This window comes from Neofelis nebulosa, chromosome 17 (assembly GCF_028018385.1).
Source record: "Neofelis nebulosa isolate mNeoNeb1 chromosome 17, mNeoNeb1.pri, whole genome shotgun sequence".
In the NCBI taxonomy this organism is placed as follows: Eukaryota; Metazoa; Chordata; class Mammalia; order Carnivora; family Felidae; genus Neofelis; species Neofelis nebulosa.
The window spans coordinates 55,664,092-55,681,442 of NC_080798.1; the positions used below are offsets into that span (position 1 = coordinate 55,664,092).

At 53.6% G+C, this 17,351-nt stretch overlaps 1 protein-coding gene across 6 annotated transcripts in view; it reads left to right on the forward strand.

Annotated features, from left to right (window-relative positions):
• PLCG2 (phospholipase C gamma 2) overlaps window positions 1–17,351 on the forward strand; it is a 156,570-nt gene that overhangs the window by 42,121 nt on the left and 97,098 nt on the right. For all 6 annotated transcript variants that reach the window (XM_058706654.1, XM_058706656.1, XM_058706659.1 and 3 more), the window contains exon 3: window positions 15,268–15,411. In XM_058706654.1, coding sequence (XP_058562637.1) covers window positions 15,268–15,411 — 144 coding nt within the window. The remainder of the gene's footprint in view (window positions 1–15,267; window positions 15,412–17,351) is intronic.

A 17,351-nucleotide genomic window follows, 5' to 3' on the forward strand; every position in this document is an offset into this window, starting at 1 on the left:
TCTGTTCCAGGATCCATTCAGAATACCACGTTGCACTGAGGGGTTTTGACTTATCCATGCGAATACAAATGGATGTTTTCTTTTTCTTTTTTTTTTTTTTTTAATGTTTATTTATTTTTGACAGAGAGAGAGAGAGACAGAGCATGAGCAGGGGAGGGGCAGAGAGAGAGGGACACACAGAATCGAAAGCAGGCTCCAGGCTCTGAGCTGCCAGCACAGAGCCCCATGCGGGGCTCGAACTCACAGCCCGTGAGATCATGACCTGAGCCGAAGTCGGACACTCAACCGACTGAGCCACCCAGGTGCCCCTGGATGTTTTCTTAATTACCGTAGCACGATCCACCGATGACGAGAGCCAGTGTGCTCTCTCTTCCGATCCTGGACATTCCCGTTGGGTTCCCTTTCTCCTTTACAAGCAGTGATGCATTTGGCACAGGTGGGAGTTTCTTGCGGGTCTATGCTGAGAGGTAGAATCTCCTGGCGGGAGGGAGTGGGCCTTGTCACCAGAATCCACGATTGCCAAACCGCTGTCCAGGGGCCTTGTCCTGCCTCTTGACTGACTCCCTGCTTGGTGCTAGGGACTTCCTTGAACTCTGTGGTTACAGAAATGAGCAGGAAGGTAGAACTAAATAATGTTAAGACCCTTGCCCAGGGATGCATCAAGGGAGGGGATGGGGCTCCAGGCAGGTGGAGTGGAGGAATGTATAGACGCAGAGCTGGCGTGATTAGAACGTGTAGGCAGGAGAGGTGAGATGGGCAGGCAGTGGGGAGCATAAAGGCTCGAGGGAACACGCACACGCACAGTGTGTCCCAGACAGTGACCTCCTGCTCTTTCTAGAACATACCGCGTACTTTTCCCTCTTGGGGCCTTTGCACTTGCTGTTGGTTCTACTTGGAATATTCTTCCCCAGACATCCTTACGGATCTGTCCTCACTGTCTTCAAGCCTCAGCTTAGAGAACACCTCTTTTGAGGAGGCCTCCCTGGTCATACCTGGTACCAGAACTCCTCCCTTGCCCTATCACCCACCGTGCCTCACTCTGCTTTGGTTTAATTCTTACATCTGGTAGCATTAAGTGCTGTAATAGATCTTGATTTGCTTATCTGTGCCCCTTAGAATGTAATTCCTCGAGGGCAGGGGTTTGGTCTATCTGGTAAGGCCAGCTCCCACGAGTGTCCCAGGCACCTGGGCCCTCAGCAGCTCTTTGCTGGGTGAACGGGTGGATGGGCGTCCCCATTGTCTGTGGGTGATGGCAGTAAGCATGTAACACAGCTCTGTGTGATGCACTCTCTGAGCTCCTTGATGTGAGCTGCTGTCCCCGGAAATCCTCCCGTCTGCCCCATGAGCCTGGCCCTATGTCTCGGGTGCCCATCTTCAGGGGATAAATGGAAGCCAGAGGTTCTGTGGCTGTGACATGGTAGGGCTGGGATTCGGACCCTCTGCCTGACTCGTGGTTGGAGCCCAGGGCCAGTCCCCGGCAAATAATTCTTGTCAAGGGCAAGTCAGGTTGTGGGTTTCGGGCCCGGGTTGTGGAGTCAGACTGGTGTTCGCGTCCCCTGGGCTGGACTTGGATTCTTGTACCGAGGGGACGTGGGGCAGACCAGCCTGGCGGGGAGGGGGAGCCCTCTTGCCCCGATCCTGCCTCCTCTGAAAGGGAAGGAAGACTGTCACCTTCTCGCTCACTGTAACAGGAACTGCCACCACCCGCCACCGCCCCCCCCCCCACCCCAACCCCTGACCTTGGTTTGCAAAACTGAGCCTAGTGGGGAAATGAAGGGCTGGCTTACTAACCACAGTGAAGACTCATTTGCAGAGGCGAAGCAGGGGCAGCAGGGCCCTTCCCCAGCAGAAGGGATCGACTCCGGTGGGGCCTCTTCTTGCTGGAACCCCTCAGGCCCCACCATGGGGCTGGGAGCTTGGAGCCTGGTAGCAGCTGCAGGCTTGATAGTCTTTTGACCTCAGTCTTCTCTGTGAAATGGGAGTAATAATAACAATATCGTGGTGATGGGGAGCCCAAGTGAGGAAAGGGATGTAAAGCTTTCTCCCCATGCCTGATGGTGCGAACGCTTGGGGATATTAGCCATTATTATCGCGGCCGTGGACACAGTCAGCATCCCTCCCTCGGCCTCCGCTCTGCAAGGTAGCCCCTTTCTTGGAATAATCCTCAGGTCAGACCACAGAGGAGTAAAGGCAGATCTCTTAGCATCTGCTCTTGTGTTCCTTCTCGAACACAATTTGGCATTTTAGTTAAACTTCTGGGAGCAGTCTGATGTGAGTTGCCTGGAGGCCTAGCGAGGGCCAGACCCGTTCCTGCAAAGCCGAAGAGTGAGATAGGCCAGCCCTCCTGCCTTGGGTCTGACGCGGGGGGGGGGGGGGGGGACCGTGGGTGCCCCTTGAGCCCGCAGGGAGCAGGGTGAGAGTAGGAAGGTGTTGCCTTGCTGGAGGAACCAGCACACCCCCGACCATAACTGCGTGGCTCCTTGTATACCCAGCTCGCATGGTGCTGGGGCCGCGGCACCAAGGCAGGGAGACAAGTAATTACAGTAGATATGAGAGCCAGAGGAAAGAGGAAGTTGAGAAGAGGAAGGGAGGCCTTCCCCAGAGAGGGGACACTTGAGCTGAGCCTTGAGCCGAGATGAGTGCCCTTTGCTCCTGCTGTTGGATTCCTTGGAGAAACTGCTGAATCCTGCCAAAAGCCTGCAGCACGGAGGCCCCGTGTTTGGGGCTCAGGGACCCCATGAAGGCTCACGGGCTCAGGACGAAATCCTCGCTTGAAAGAATGAGGGCTTTGTGTCTCCAAGGAAGGCTTTGTAGGCCAGGGGGGCCAGTGTGGGTGTGCGGGGCATTCACCCTGGGGCACCCATCTGGAGAGGCTTCTGGGAGACCAGGGCCTTCTCTGGCCGTCTGTCCATGTCCCTCTGAATCCCTTCCCCTTGACTGCGGCCCTGTCAGGCTGTGGCGAGGGTCCTGAGCCAGTGTGCTGGCCAACATGACCCAGTCTCTGCTGGTGAAGTGGGAGGGCCTCGCGCTGAGGGGCAGCGTCTGGAAACCACCCCCCCACCCCCCCCGGCCGGTCCTGTTGATCATTAACAAGATGGAAAGGTATTTCTGCCTCTCTTATCTAACGACTGACTCTGGCAACGGGAGACCTCAATGCTTGTGGCATTTCTCTCTACCTGCTGAGACTTGGTTACAGAGAAAGGATCCACCTTTAGCCAGATTCTAACCCGGTCATCCCAGGGTTTTCCGAGAGGCCGTTGTGGTAACAGCTCTGTTGAAAATGGAAAAAGGAAGGGGAAAGGGCCCGGCCACCTTGCCCACGGCTTGCGGCTCTCTGTGAGACGCCTGTGCGTCACCGCCCTGCTGCCTTTGGCATCAAGGCCCAGGCAGGTGGCCGAGTGAATGACTTCAGTTTCCTAAGCCAACTCTGGCAAATGGGGGTTTGTTCCCAAGGTTGGCAGGAAGAGAGAGGAGATGGTGAAGTCATCTCTGGCACCTAATAAATACTTTGTAAGGAGGTTCTGGCCTGTTCTCCCTCCAAATCAGGTGCTTCTACCCTGGGATTGACCTTGGCAGGGCTCCATTTTCTGCTGGCAGAGTGGAGTTGGTAGGTCAGTCTGTGCCAGTGCCTCTGTGTGGGAGCCGGTGTGGGTGGTGTTTGGGAACCCTGGCTCCAGAGCTGGATGGGCCTGGCTCAGACCTCCAGCACACCCAACCTGCTGGAGCCTCTGTTTCCTCCTCTGAAAAATGGGTGGGCTGGGAACAGTGACCACTTACCCCTTAGGGCTGCACGAGGCATCTCTGAGATAACGGATGCCAAGCACTGGACTGGGTTTTGGGTTTTTTTTATGTGTATTTATTTATTTTGGTGTGTGTGTGTGTGTGTGTGTACGGTGGGGGAGAGAGACAGACAGACAGACACCATGAGCAGGGGAGGGGCAGAGAGAGAGGGAGAGACTGTGAATCCCAAGCAGGCTCCATGCTAAGCATGGAGCCTGACGCGGGGCTCAATCTCACAACCTTGAGATCATGACCTGGGCTGAAATCAAGAGTCAGACGCTTAACTGCCTGAGCCACCCAGCTGCCCCTTGCCTGGTGTTGGATAGACCAGGAGCTGTCAGAGCCTCTCCTGCCTGTAAGGGTTTCAAGGCTGGGGTCCTTGCAGGGACGCTTCTAAGAGGAAGAATCCCAAAGGACTCAGGGTGACATCTGAGCCCCGGAGGGTTGGGGCCGGGATCTTCCTCAGAAAAGAACTCATCTTTCCCTATGTTACGGTTTAGAATACAGGCTCGGGAGGAGGCTGGGTGGCTCAGTTGTTGAGTGTCCAACTTCAGCTTAGGTCATGATCTCACGGTTTGTGAGTTCAAGCCCCACGTCGGGCTCTCTGCTGTCAGCATAGAGCCTGCTTCAGATCCTCTGTCCTCCTCCCTCTCTGCCCCTCCCCCACTCATTCTCTCCTCTTTCAAATAAACAAATTTAAAAAAAAGTAGGCTTGGGAGGTAAGACTGCTGGGGGTGAAGTCCTGGCTCAACTAGTGTAGCCTTGGAAAGTCACTGAATCTGCCTGAGTTTCCCCATTTTTGGACTGCAGTTGGTGAGGTCAACCTCGCATGAGCACACACGTGTGGGGATCCCATACTAGATGTTTCTGTAAATGTGGCTTCCCTTCACTTTTCTCTGGTTTCCTCTGAAGCCAAGGGGTGGGCAGGAAGATGAGGACCAGCATTTTCCATGGGAGCGTTCGGCATCAATCCGCTTCTAGAACTTTCTCTACCCCAGCTGGTCAGGGTTGAGCTAATAGTCTGTGTTCTCAGAACCTTTCTTTTCCTAAAAACACAAGGGCAAACCATCTGACCGAAAGAGTGAGCATATGTTTATGTGCAGGGCTGCTTGGCGGGCTGAGGTTAGGGAAGGACGCGACGAAATGAGAGGTTGCCGTTGAAAGGGGTTCACGTTTGCCCTTCCTCGGGCACTGTGCACAGACTCCTGGTGGATGTTCATAGAAACTGTGTTCTTGGCTGTTGTCTTTGCCCTTGCGAGTGAGTGGGCCCCTGAGCCAGGCCTGCCCCAGGCCCCCTGCAGGCTACTTCCTCTGGGTTTCTGACTGACTTATCAGAGAGCTGCATGAGCGTCTATTTCTGGCCCAGCTAGAAATAGTCTGGATCCTGGCACAAGGCAAACACAGAGTCTCTTCCTAGGATGGAGAGGTAGCCTACTGGGAGGGGGTGGGAAATCTCTCTACAGTGTCCCTGGGGGAACCTAGTCTTGGGCGCCATGATTTGCAGACCCTGCCCAGGGAGGGAGAGTGGTTCCTTTGCAGTCTCTGATCGAGTCAAGGGGAACATCTGTTGGGTATTAGCATGTTCTTTCTTTCTTTCTTTCTTTCTTTCTTTCTTTCTTTCTTTCTTTCTTTCTTTCTTTCTTTCTTTCTTTCTTGATACTTCGTATTTTTTTCATTGAAAAGTTTGACATCATTGTAGATTGACATAAAGTTGTAAGAACTAATACAGAGAGAGCTCATGGAGACCTTACTCTGTTTCCCCCAATGGTGATATCTTGCAAAATTATGTACGGTGTGATAGCACAGGGTACTGGCATTGATTCGGTCCACTACAGACCGTCTGCAGGTTTCCTCCGTTTGACGTGTACTGTGTGCGCGTTCCTGTATCTGCCACCACAGCCCCGTCCGTCATGACGAGGATCCTTGTGCTGTCTCTTAGTAACTACGCTCACTCTGTGCGTAAGGTATGCATATGGTAAAATGCACAAGCAGGGGGTATAAGCATGTATAAGGTTACCTCTGTGCTCATGCTCTCTGGCCACTGCCCAGATTGGATCTAGCTCACTCCCCAAACGCCAGGACCTACCGCCTCCAGGAGGTCACCACCGTTCTGACTTCTGTCTCATGTGTGAGTCTTAACACGGCTTGGTCGGCCTCACCCCCTCTACCCTCTGCTTTCTCACCTTTTATAACTCGGAACCACGCTGAGGCCTTGGTCTGCGGCATCAGCTGTTTCTAGGCAGAATTTAATCATGTCCTGTTGCCACTGCCTTTGTGTTGTACGATTCCTGTTATACATGGTTGTCTCTTTTTACCAGAGACAACTCATTATTGAAAAACGTCTGTACATATTTATATTTTTTTTTCAGTTGAAAAGGTGAGCTGACTTAAAAGACCAATGTCACACGGTGCCAGCAGGATACAGACATGGCAAACTTCATAGAGGTGATAATCACATGACTGACATCTGAGAAATGGTGTCAGAAGCAAACATGACTCCGAAAAAAAGAAAACAACCCAAATCAGCAACTGGTCCAGTGGGTGGCGGGGTGGGGCAGGATCTATCTATAATCTTGGTACGATGAAGGCCTTCCGTGTAACTGTGGGAGACGGGACTGGTTTAAAGCCAAGCAGATTAAAATTTCAACAGGCCGTGTATAAGGTGGCGAGCCCTTCCTTAAGGTTTTACTGATTTTTCTCATACCTGCCCTCCACCTGTTTTATATGCGATCTGTATTTTTAAATGGACTTGTTCTTTTTAACTTAAATTTACAGATGGTACGAGATGTGTATTTTTTCCAATTGATGTGAAACTATGTCACACGACGTAACAAGATGTGGGTACCATTTAGGGTATCACATACCTACCACACGACAGGATTATTCACACTGAGTCTCCAGCAGGAGAGGGAAAACTTCAAATTCAAGTGACCCTGAAAGAGTGTGTGTTTACAGAATTCTTTGATGCTTGGTGTTTGGGGTGTTAGCTGGCCGGTTCAGGAAGCCCCTCTTTTTCATCTTCTCGTGAGTGTGGAGACACTTGAGAAACACAGGTCAGTGACAAATAGTGACAAAGAAGGTCTGCTCTGGGTGTGTGCCTCCTGGGGAGTCTCGCTTGGATTCTGTCTCTGGCGCCTGGGCTGCTGACTCTGTCTCTGGCCCTGGTGGACACCCACAGGCCACTTGGAGGCAGCTCCCTCTGAGAGGCAGGGAGCAGAGCAGGGCGCATGGTTCCCGGGGGACAGACTGGACCAGAACTAGACAGGGAGACTGAGCTGGGCGTGCCTACTTTCTTCTTAGGGACTCCTGTTGAAGACTGTTGGCTGCTCTTCTGGAGAGAAGGGGTCCCTAGAGAGAGTAGCTCATTCCTTTCCTCCAGTATCACTTAAAACTCTGAAGCATCTATAAAGCAGTTCATCCAGCATTTCTGTGTGAATGCCAAGCATGACAGTCACAACGACCTACTCAGTTGAGTGCTGTTGTCCTGGAAGGGTCTTCTCCTGTGGAAGTGCAAGGCTGGGACCTTCCCCGCTGGAGATGGCACAGTTCCAGCAACTGTATTTTTTAACAAAGAAGACAAGGGCAGCCCCCTGTCACTCCCCAACGCCTAGGCTTTCAAAGGACTTTAATATCTAAAACTAGTGGAACAGTTTACATTTTACCAAGTTTTTGCAGATGTATCTACGTATGGGATGGATATTCGTTCCCATTTTACAGATGATGAAAGTAAAGGCGAAGCCAGAATGAAGAAACCCATCCCAGGTTGCGTAGCCTGGATGGGTAGAGTCAGACTTGAAGCACAAGTCTGCTAGATGCTTCTCTCTCTCTCTCTCTCTCTCTCTCTCTCTCTCTCTTTTTTTTTTTTTAACATTTATTCATTTTTGAGAGGCAGACAGAGCACAAGCTGGGGGGGAGCAGAGAGAGAGGGAGACAGAGAATCCGAAGCAGGCTCCAGGCTCCGAGCTGTCAGCACAGAGCCTGATGCGGGGCTCGAACACACAAACTCTGAGATCATGACCTGAGCTGAAGTCAGACGGTTAAGTGACTGAGCCACCCAGGTGCCCCTGGCTGCTAGATTCTTCTAAAGTTGAGCTCTTTTAGGTCTCCCATGTAGACCCTTTTTATTTTTATTTTTTTAAGCAGGCTCTGTGTGCAACTGGGGCTCGAACTCGTGACGCTGTGATCAAGGGCCACATGCTCTACCGACTGAGCCACCCAGGCGCCCCACATTGACCTTTTTCTAACCGTGTCTCCCACAGTCCATCTCAGCTGTTGATGGAGCTTCAGGGTTACACGCTGTCATGTATGCGAAACAACCCGGCACCCTTGGTTTGGCAAAGCAGAGGTTTTCATCGAGACATAGCACCCGTGAGACAAGGGGAAACCACTCGCAGCGGTGGAGGTGGTGTTGGAAGGTGGTACGAAAGGACACGCATCCCAATAGCTAAATTAACCTTGACTGAGACCTCTTCCTGGGGGCCACGCGGTTTCTATTTAGTGTAATTTCACCTTGTTTGCAGAGCAGCTCGGTGAAGGAGGTATTGCTGTCACCGTGCAGATGAGGAAAGAACCGAGATGGGAGGTGATTTGCCCGAGCTCTGGGGTGCCTCGCAGGGAGGGCTCTCCCGCCCCCACCTCCCCCCCTCCCGGGGTTCCCTCCAGCCTTCAGAGCTCTACCAAGATGCCTCAGAGAAGCCTTTCTTCCCCTTGTGGGGAGAAGCCCCCATGTAGACTCTGTTCCCGTCCTTTGAGGTGTTCAGTGTGGTTGGAGGCTTATGTGTTCGCGTGCTGGTTCAGAGAGGGTCTGTCCTCCCCAGGCTTCGGAGGGCAGGGCCACGTCCGTGTGTCTCTTCCCAGTGCTTCCTCAGCATGATGCTTAATAACCACCTGGCCGAATGAATGGCTGGCAGGTGGGCAGGAGTGGGGGCGGGGCGGGTATGTGTGGGAAGGTGGCCAAGCTTCAGCAGTCCCTTTTCCCCTTGCATACCACTGGGGCTTCCCTGACGATGCTTTAAGCCTGTTTGCCCTCGTTTGAGGGCAAGTGTGGGAATCAAAGAAAAGGTCACGTGCCCGGTGTGAGGGTAGGAGGGTTTCCAGGAGTGGGGGGCAGCCTGAGAGTGGCCTGGAAAGGAAACGGTTTGAAGAATGGGGTCATGGGGACGGCCAACGAAGAGGGCGGGGGAGTGGGCGGAGGTTGGAGCCCCAAGTGTGTGTCTGCAGGTGATGGGTGGGGAGGGCAGCCGGGAGCGTGGTCGGACCTGGGGAAAGCCCTAGGTGATGCTGGGAAGCCAACTTTGTGCAGAGATGAGGCCTCACTTCTGTGGCCGTGTTATCTCACTTCTTCAAGCAGGAAACACGGCTGCTGAGCCCCACCACATGAGCGTGCATGGTCTGAGCTCTGGCCACCAGAGCCTACTTTGAAAATAAAGTCGGTCATTTTAGTGAATGTGTGTGTGCCCTTGGCAAAAGTTCCAACCCAGGCAGATCAAGCCCACCATTAGCCCGTCATCCTCCGCACCAGTAACCCTTATTGTCAGCTAGTTGGAGAAATCTTATTTTTTCTACCTTTTTTCCTGCTTTTACATACACACGTATATATGTATACAGATACAGGCGTCCCTCTTTAGCTGAGTCTAATGTGTTCCTGGAAACATAAGTAACGACATCTTTCTTTTTTTAGATAGCCATGTAGTATGTCCTATTAAACGTGGATATAAATGGTGATGAATCACCAACTGATTGGAAAAAACCTATTTCTCCAGTATTGCTTAATACCTGTAAACATCTGAAAGCCAACCCATTGTGTATTCTGCACGAATACAGTGCACTGACGGCAACAAATATCATTTGGTAGCCACCTAATTATTCGATGCTTTAATGAACTCGTTCCCAGACATGCTTGCGAATAGTACATAGGATACCATGTGGTGTTGGTTGTGAATTTTGATTTTTTCCCCCTTGTCCTCTACTTTGTGACTTAATAGAAATGACTGTGAAATAATCTGTTGAAAATACTAGAGAAGTCATCTAAACGGGACTCAGTTTGGTAGTTTGCTTGTCAGAGGTAAACGCTAGGACTCTAGCAGGACTTAATTGGGTGGGCAGGACACTCGGCTTGAGGCAGGATGATTTTCAGCATTGGGACTACTGAATATGGTCCTGTCCTACTGCAAACTGGTACACACCAGTGTTTTCATCAGTCCCTGCACACAAACATCTACAGTGGGTGTAATCTGGGTAGTGCATCTTGTGTAAAAAAAAAAAAAAAAAAAAAAAAAAAAAAAAGATTGGCAAGTTACAGTGGGTATTTAGATAGTGAGAATTGTCAGACATCTGTGCACAATATGTACGTACATGTGTGTGTGCATACATGTGGATACGTACGTACAAGTGCAGACACAGGCACTTAACATCCAGGATCCTATTTACGTGAGCTGCGGTGGATTTTTTTTCCCCATCAGTATTTCTGGACGTGCCCCTTCAGTGTCCACAACAGAGAAATTGAGAGACGGTGTTTTTTCTTACACCTTCCGGGAGAGCAACTTTATTCAGTTGTATCAGTAATTTAAAAAATCATAGCTAACAAGCACCTAGAAGTTACTACATCTCTATTAGTTACAATTATTGGGCGCTATTTTTTTCTTTTATTAATTTTTTAATGTTTTTATTTATTTGAGAGAGCGCAAAACGGTGTGCCCACGAGCGGGGAAGGGGCAGAGAGAGAGAGGGAGACACAGAATCCTCAGCAGGCACCAGGGTCCGACACAGGACTTGAACTCGCAGACCCCGAGATCATCACCTGAGCCAAAGTGGGCCACTTAACCGACTGAGCCACCCAGGTGCCCCTACCGGGTGATACTTTAATACCCACACGTGCACACGCAGGCTCCTTGAGTCCTTAAAGAGCAGCGTGTGAGGAGGCCATTCTTGCTCCTGTTGTCCACCTGAGGAAGTGGGGGCCCAAAGAGGTGAATTCCTGCTGGAAGCACCTAGAAGCTGGGATTCAAACGCAGGCAGTCTGGTTCCAGAGTCCATCCACTAGGCACCACACATGAACTTTGCGTGACTTGCGAGGCAAGTTTGCAGCTGCAGGTCAGAAAGCTGACTGGGGATTGATCGAGTTGAGCGCAGGAGGCTTGACCCCCGCTTTGTGCCCTGTACCCCATGGGCAGTGGGGTCATCATTCAGCAGGGTGCCCCTGTGTGATGCAAGATCAGATACATATCAGGGATGACCACCAGGCCCCTCAGACTTGGCCGATTACCAAATAGAACCCCCCCCCCCCCCCCCCCCCCCCGCCGCACCGCCCGCTGCTTGAGGCATTTCCTGTCTGCCTTCTTGGGGGTCTTGGTAACCAGGGTGGGGGTCGAGGATAGTGGGCAGCCCTCGGTTCCTCTGGAGCTGGCCCCTCCTTGCTCGGAGGCCTGGGAAGTAGCAGTGACAGCTGTGAAGGGCTGAGTGGTGGCCCCACCCCTGCCTTTGCACAGAGGCCTCAGCCACAGGCCCATCCACGGCTGACTTGACATCGACGTTTAAGCGCCCTCCCCGGCCCAGTTGGTGGCTGGACAACCCCGTGGCATGAAGGTGTTACCTCACAATTAAACCGGCAACCCTGAGAGTGTGGACTCAGGAGGATGGCTTTCCACTCCCAGGAGATACCCAAGAGAACTGAGAACAAGTGCTCAAACAGAAACCTGTATGCGAACGTTCATTGCCGCATTATTCACAGAAGCCGAAAGGTGGAGACAATCCAAGCACTTGTCACTGGAAGAACGGACACAGAAAACGTCGTCCATCTGCACGCTGGAATATTACCCCTCCCTAGAAAGGAATAAAGCACTAACCCCAGCTTACGTTGAAGATCTCATGCTAAGTGAAAGAAGACAGACGCGAAAGACCACATGCCTTGCGATTGCGTGTATATGAAATGTCCAGAAAAGGCAGCTCTGTAGAGAGTGAAAGTAGGTTCGTGGCTACCAGGGGCTGGTGTGCAGACAGGATGGGGAATGGAAAGTGACAGCTGAAGGGTGTGGGTTTCTCTTGGTGGTCGTGAAGATGTTCTTAAATTGACTTTGCCGGAGGTTTCCACAAGCCTGTGAATCGTACGTTTGAAATGGATGAATTTTATGTGAACGGTATCTTAATAACGCTGTTACATTCAAAGAGATTGCGGTGTCTCTAATCCCAGATCCATCTGCTGAGCCAAGACACCTTTGGGGATACAGCACGTCCAGGCAGTGACCTCTTGTCCTGTGTCCACATTTCGGCTTTCCTCGGCCGGGAGCCCCGAGAAGCTGTTCTCTTCAGTAGCTGGGACTTGTGCACATCCATCACTCTTCTGCCTGAAATAGATACTGGGCCTTTGACCCCTCCAACACACCGATCCCTGCATCCTGCGGGGATAGCACAGAAGCTACTGGATCAATTACCTGATGTGGCAAAGGCCCCCGCAGGCGGACTCTGATGGCTGTAGCAGTCATTTCTGCACATTGAAGCCAGCTTGGTGTGAACACTGCAGCCCTCTGCTTGAGGACTGGGGAGTTAGGCCCCTGAAACAGCCCTCAACCCACAGCAGATGGCGGTTAGGGATAAATACCCTGGCTGTCTTGCTTCCTGGTGGGGTGAGGCCTCCCACAGCCCCCGTGTGGTCAGCTCCAGGTGCCCATGGCCGGCCAGTGCAATTCCCAGCATCCTCCTCCTGCTCGGCCGCTTTCCTTGTCTGTCTCACATCCCCAGTCCTCTATCATGTTCCTGGGATCACCTCCAAAATAAACCACTGTGCTCAAATCTTCCCCTGAGGGTCCCCTTCTGGGGAAAGCCAAACCAAGGCACCTGAGAACCTAATTCCTTCATTCCATGGGAACCCGAGTTCCTGCTCTGAGCCAGGCCCTGGTGTGGGGGGCCGTGAGGCTCCAGTTGGGGGTGAGCAGGATGGACACGATCCCTGTTCTCCTGGGGCTTTGGTGGGGGGACAGGGAAATGTACATCCACAGGTAGACGAACCTGGAAACATACTCGTGCAAGTGAGGAGCGGTACAGCACAGATCTAGAAATAAGAGGATGAGTCGGGGGGTGGAGAAGGCAGGTATTGCTAAGTCACTTCAGTGAGATCTGCCCAGATCTGGTCAGCTGGTGAGCGAGGAGAGAGGACAAGCCTGGGGAGAGGGAAGTGGGTAGGAGGACATCACGGAGGCGAGCCATCCCACTGTGGTGGGGTTGCGGGGGGAGGTGGTGCCTGTAGCCTGTCCAGGACGGGCCCGACTCCGAACAGAGCAGAGTTGCTTCCTGGGGCTGAAGTGGAAGGTGGCGGATGGTCAGAACCACCTGCCTGCTCAGAATGCCTGTTTGTTTTTCATTCCGTCTCCATCTCTCCTGCTCTTACCTCTCTGACTGTGTGTGTATCTCTGTATCTCCCTCCCTCCTTGGCTGGGTGGCTTGTCCTCTGCTCCTGTCTCTGTCTCTCTTTCCCCTGTTGGGTTTCTCTACGTGTGTTTGTTCACATCTCTGCATCCACCTCCCTCTGTCCCATCTCTGGTTCTGTCCCCGGTCTCTCTGCCCCCTTCCTCGTTCAGCAACTATTTATTGGGCTCTACTGTTTACCAACCACCCTGCTGGGGGGGGGGCGGTGTGGAGGGGGGGGACACAGTGATGAGGAAGGGAGCACCATCCAGGGAAAGAGTTCTGACCCCACGAGTCACAGCATTAAGCTCTTGCCTCTGTTCTGAGCTGTGGGCCGAGGGGCTGGTATGTATGAGAGCAGGAATTGGAGGGTGTTCTATGTGTCCGATGGTGGTTGAGCTGAGATGGCAAGGGGGAAGTTGGAGCTAACCAGGCAAAGGGCATTCCTAGCAGAAACAACAGTGTATACTGTTGCCCTGTGGTGGGGGTGGCCGGCCACTCACCAGGTGGCTGGAGCATGGGGGGTGAGGGTGCAGGGGCTGGCGGGGTCAACACCGGGCCTTGGCTCTTAGTCCTAAGACCACTGGGATGCCATCAGAAGGTTCGAAGCCCAGGAGTAGCCTGAGTATGTTTGTATTTAATAAAAATGACTCTGGCTACCGGTAACTTGGGCTACTTCAGTGGACCAAGCGAGAGATTCCAGTGGCTTGGATCGTGGTGTTGGCCATGGGAATGGATAGCACGTGGCGGGCAGCATGCTCCCCGCTACCCCCAGACTCATGTTTTATTGGCCAGGGGGCAGCAGCAAGAGAAATTGTGCAAACATCTCTGGCCAAAAAAGTCCCCGGAGGATGCAGGGGGCCCAGTTTGGGCCATGTGCTTGTACCTGAAGCAGTCGTGGTCCCCCAGGGTGGGGCACCTTGGTCATTCCTAGGACCCTTGGGCCCCCTCTTTGGCTTGTCGTGGTAGGAGGTGAGGAAGGGCAGATCAGCATCATCTGAAGCAGGAATGGGTCTATCCCAGGAAAGGTGCTTTTTTGACGGAAAAAAAGGGGAGGAAGGGACCGGTTGAGTTTGTCTCGTGACAGTCCATGATCATCCTATGGTAGGCAGGGAGGTCTCCCTTGGGTCAGGTGGCCATCTGTGGGGGAAGCAGTCACCCAGTGGGTCAGGTGGCCATCGATGAAGGGGATCACCCCTGGGTCAGGAAACCATCCTGTGTGTGTGGGGAGGGGTCACCCATGGTCAGGTGGCCATCCATGAGGGAGAGGGGTCGCCCCTGGGCCAGGTGGCCATCCGTGAGGGAGAGGAGTCGCTCCTGGGCCAGGTGGCCATCCTGTGTATGAGGGGAAGGGTCACCCCTGCCTGGGTCAGATGGCCATCCGTGACGGGGAGGGGTCACCCCTGGGCCACGTGGCCATCTGTGATGGGGAGGGGTCGCCCCTGGGCCAGGTGGCCATCCGTGAGGGGGAGGGGTCACCCCTGGGCCAGGCGGCCATCTTTGAGGGGGAGGGGTCACCCCTGGGCCAGGCAGCCATCTGTAGGGGGGAGGGGTCGCCCCTGGGCCAGGCAGCCATCCTGTGTGTGAGGGGAAGGGTCACCCCTGGGTCAGATGGCCATCTGTGAGGGGGAGGGGTCACCCCTGGGCCAGGTGGCCATCCGTGAGGGGGAGGGGTCACCCCTGGGCCAGGTGGCCATCTGTGAGGGGGAGGGGTCACCCCTGGGCCAGGTGGCCATCCGTGAGGGGGAGGGGTCGCCCCTGGGCCAGGTGGCCATCCTGGCCCAATTTGTCCAGGAGTGGGTTGGAGTCCAGCAGCAGCAGGGATCATAGGGAGAATGGATTTCCTCTTACTTCTGCCGTCTCTTGGTCTACAACAACTGTCCCAGTACTTAGTAGCTTAAACCAGCCAGGTTTTTACTTGCTTGCGTGTAATCCTGCCGTCCAGGCAGGGCTGAGGGGCCGGGACCGCCTGTCTCCAGGCCAGGGATGAGGGGGCTGGGCTGTGCATGAGCGGGGTGCAGGCGTGGGCTGCGTCCCCAGGCGGAGTGAACTCCAGCTTCTCATGGGCTCCTCTCTATTGTCTTCTAGTGGATATCATGGAAATCAAGGAAATCCGCCCCGGGAAGAACTCCAAGGATTTTGAGCGCGCGAAGGCAGCCCGCCAGAAGGAGGACTGCTGTTTCACCATCTTGTATGGCACCCAGTTCGTCCTGAGCACTCTGAGTTTGGCAGGTGAGTGCACGTCCGTGTGCTTTCCTCCCTGACTGTGCCTGGTTTCCTCCGCAGGACGTCCTCTAGCAGCAGAATGCCCTCATGTGTATTCCAGGGACATCGGGGTTTTGAATTCTCCCCTGCCTCTTTCTAGCTGTGTGCCTTTGGGCAAGCTGCTCCATCTCTCTGAGCTGCAGTTTGCTCAGCTGTGAAACAGGGAGAATGATCGCGTCTGCCCCAATGGGATGCTGTAAGCGTCTGTTAAGGGCCTGCTTGGCTCATGCAGATTGCTGAAGGCAGGTTCTAGTTTTCATCCGACAGAGCCTGGTCTACGCTGTTTACGCATCTTAGCTGATCTGGCGGAAGGATCCTGAAATCTTATATCTCACACATCTGTGTGCACATACACACATACACGTGCATGCACATGTACACTCACACATGATCTGGAGGTGAGATTTCCAGCCATCCGTATGAATCCACCAAAAGGCCGAAAGGGCCTCTGTGAGGCCAGAAGATAAGCTGTGGAAAAGCTCAGCACTTCACTCAGAGGCAGAAGCTTGTCCCCCCTTCAGGCCCAGCCCCGGGACTTACTGACTTAGAGCTGTGTGTTCAACCACGACTGATGAGAGAGAAAGTAAATCCCACTGAAGGTAGACCAAGGCGAGGAGAAGACGAAACCTGAGCATGGTCGGGGACATGTAATCGAGGGCAGAGCAGCTCTCGTTGATTTGCTCTGTCTGTCACGCACCTCTGAGCGTCCACTCTGCGCTGGACTCACCTAAATGCCCCTGGGACCGTGGAGATAATGGGACCCAGTCGCTGCCTTGTGGACGGGGGCTCCCAGTGCACTGTGATGAGAGCTAGAGGCCAATCACCATACAGTGTGCTGTAGCGGCACGGAGGGCCCACTTCCAGGGAAGGCTTTGCAGAGGAGGGCCCTTTTAAACTGGGTTTTGAGGCATACGTAGGAGTTGGGAGGAAAGAGGGAGGCCAGTCCGGGGGGAGGGTGGTGCGTGTGTGAGGAGCTGAAGGAGGGAAATAGCAAGCTGGATGTGGGAGATGGGGGGCGGACGTCTGACGGTTGGCGTGTGGTTGGTGCAGGGATGACGCAGCAGAGAGGGGCCTGGGCCCGTGAACTTCCAGTGTCGTGTCCACTTTGCTCTGCTGCAGGCTGAGGTCTGGTTGTTCTGGGCAGGGAGACCGTGAGTCCGGGGTGCCAGCTTTGGTGTCTCTTCCACTCTGGGGTCTCTCTTCCAGAGCTCTCCAGTTCAAGTCCAGTAGAGAGGGCGTGACGCCTGGATTCAGATCCCAGCTTCACGCTGACTGGCTCTGGGACGGGTCTCTCTGCCCTCTGAGCTTCGTATTCTCTTCCTGCACACGGGAAGGGTGAGAGCAGCCGCCTCAGCATGCTCTCGTCCACGTGAACAGGGTACCTGGTCCTTAAGGCATGTGCCATAACTCAGAGGCGTTTGCCTTGCTAGCTCCATTTTACTGATGAGGAAATGAGGCACAGAGAGGCTGAGGAACCAGCCGAGTGTCACACAGCCCTGAAGCGGTGCCGAGGGACTTGTGATCCCTCAGTGATGCCAAGCCCTTGCCTTCTCCCTGACCTTATCTGGAAACGGGAAATGCTGAGGGCTGCTCTGGACTGGGGTGTGAATAATCCTAGACCCTGCACTTTATTCGTTAGCATAGGAGTAAAAGCTAAAACTCGTGGAGGGGAAAGGTGTCCCACTGGTCACCCCTGCTGTAGAAGGGTCATCGCTGGCACGTGGCCTCATCTTGGACAGAAAGCAGGTCATAGAGCCATGAAGGTGTGAAGGAGATGCCTTTTCCGTGCCCTCGTGCAAAACTAGAAACCAGCACTGGCTTCTCCCGTCCCCATGGGCTGTATGGGGCTCTGTCTGTCTGTAGACGTCTTCCCAGCGAGTAACAACATTTGCCTTCCTATTCACCTG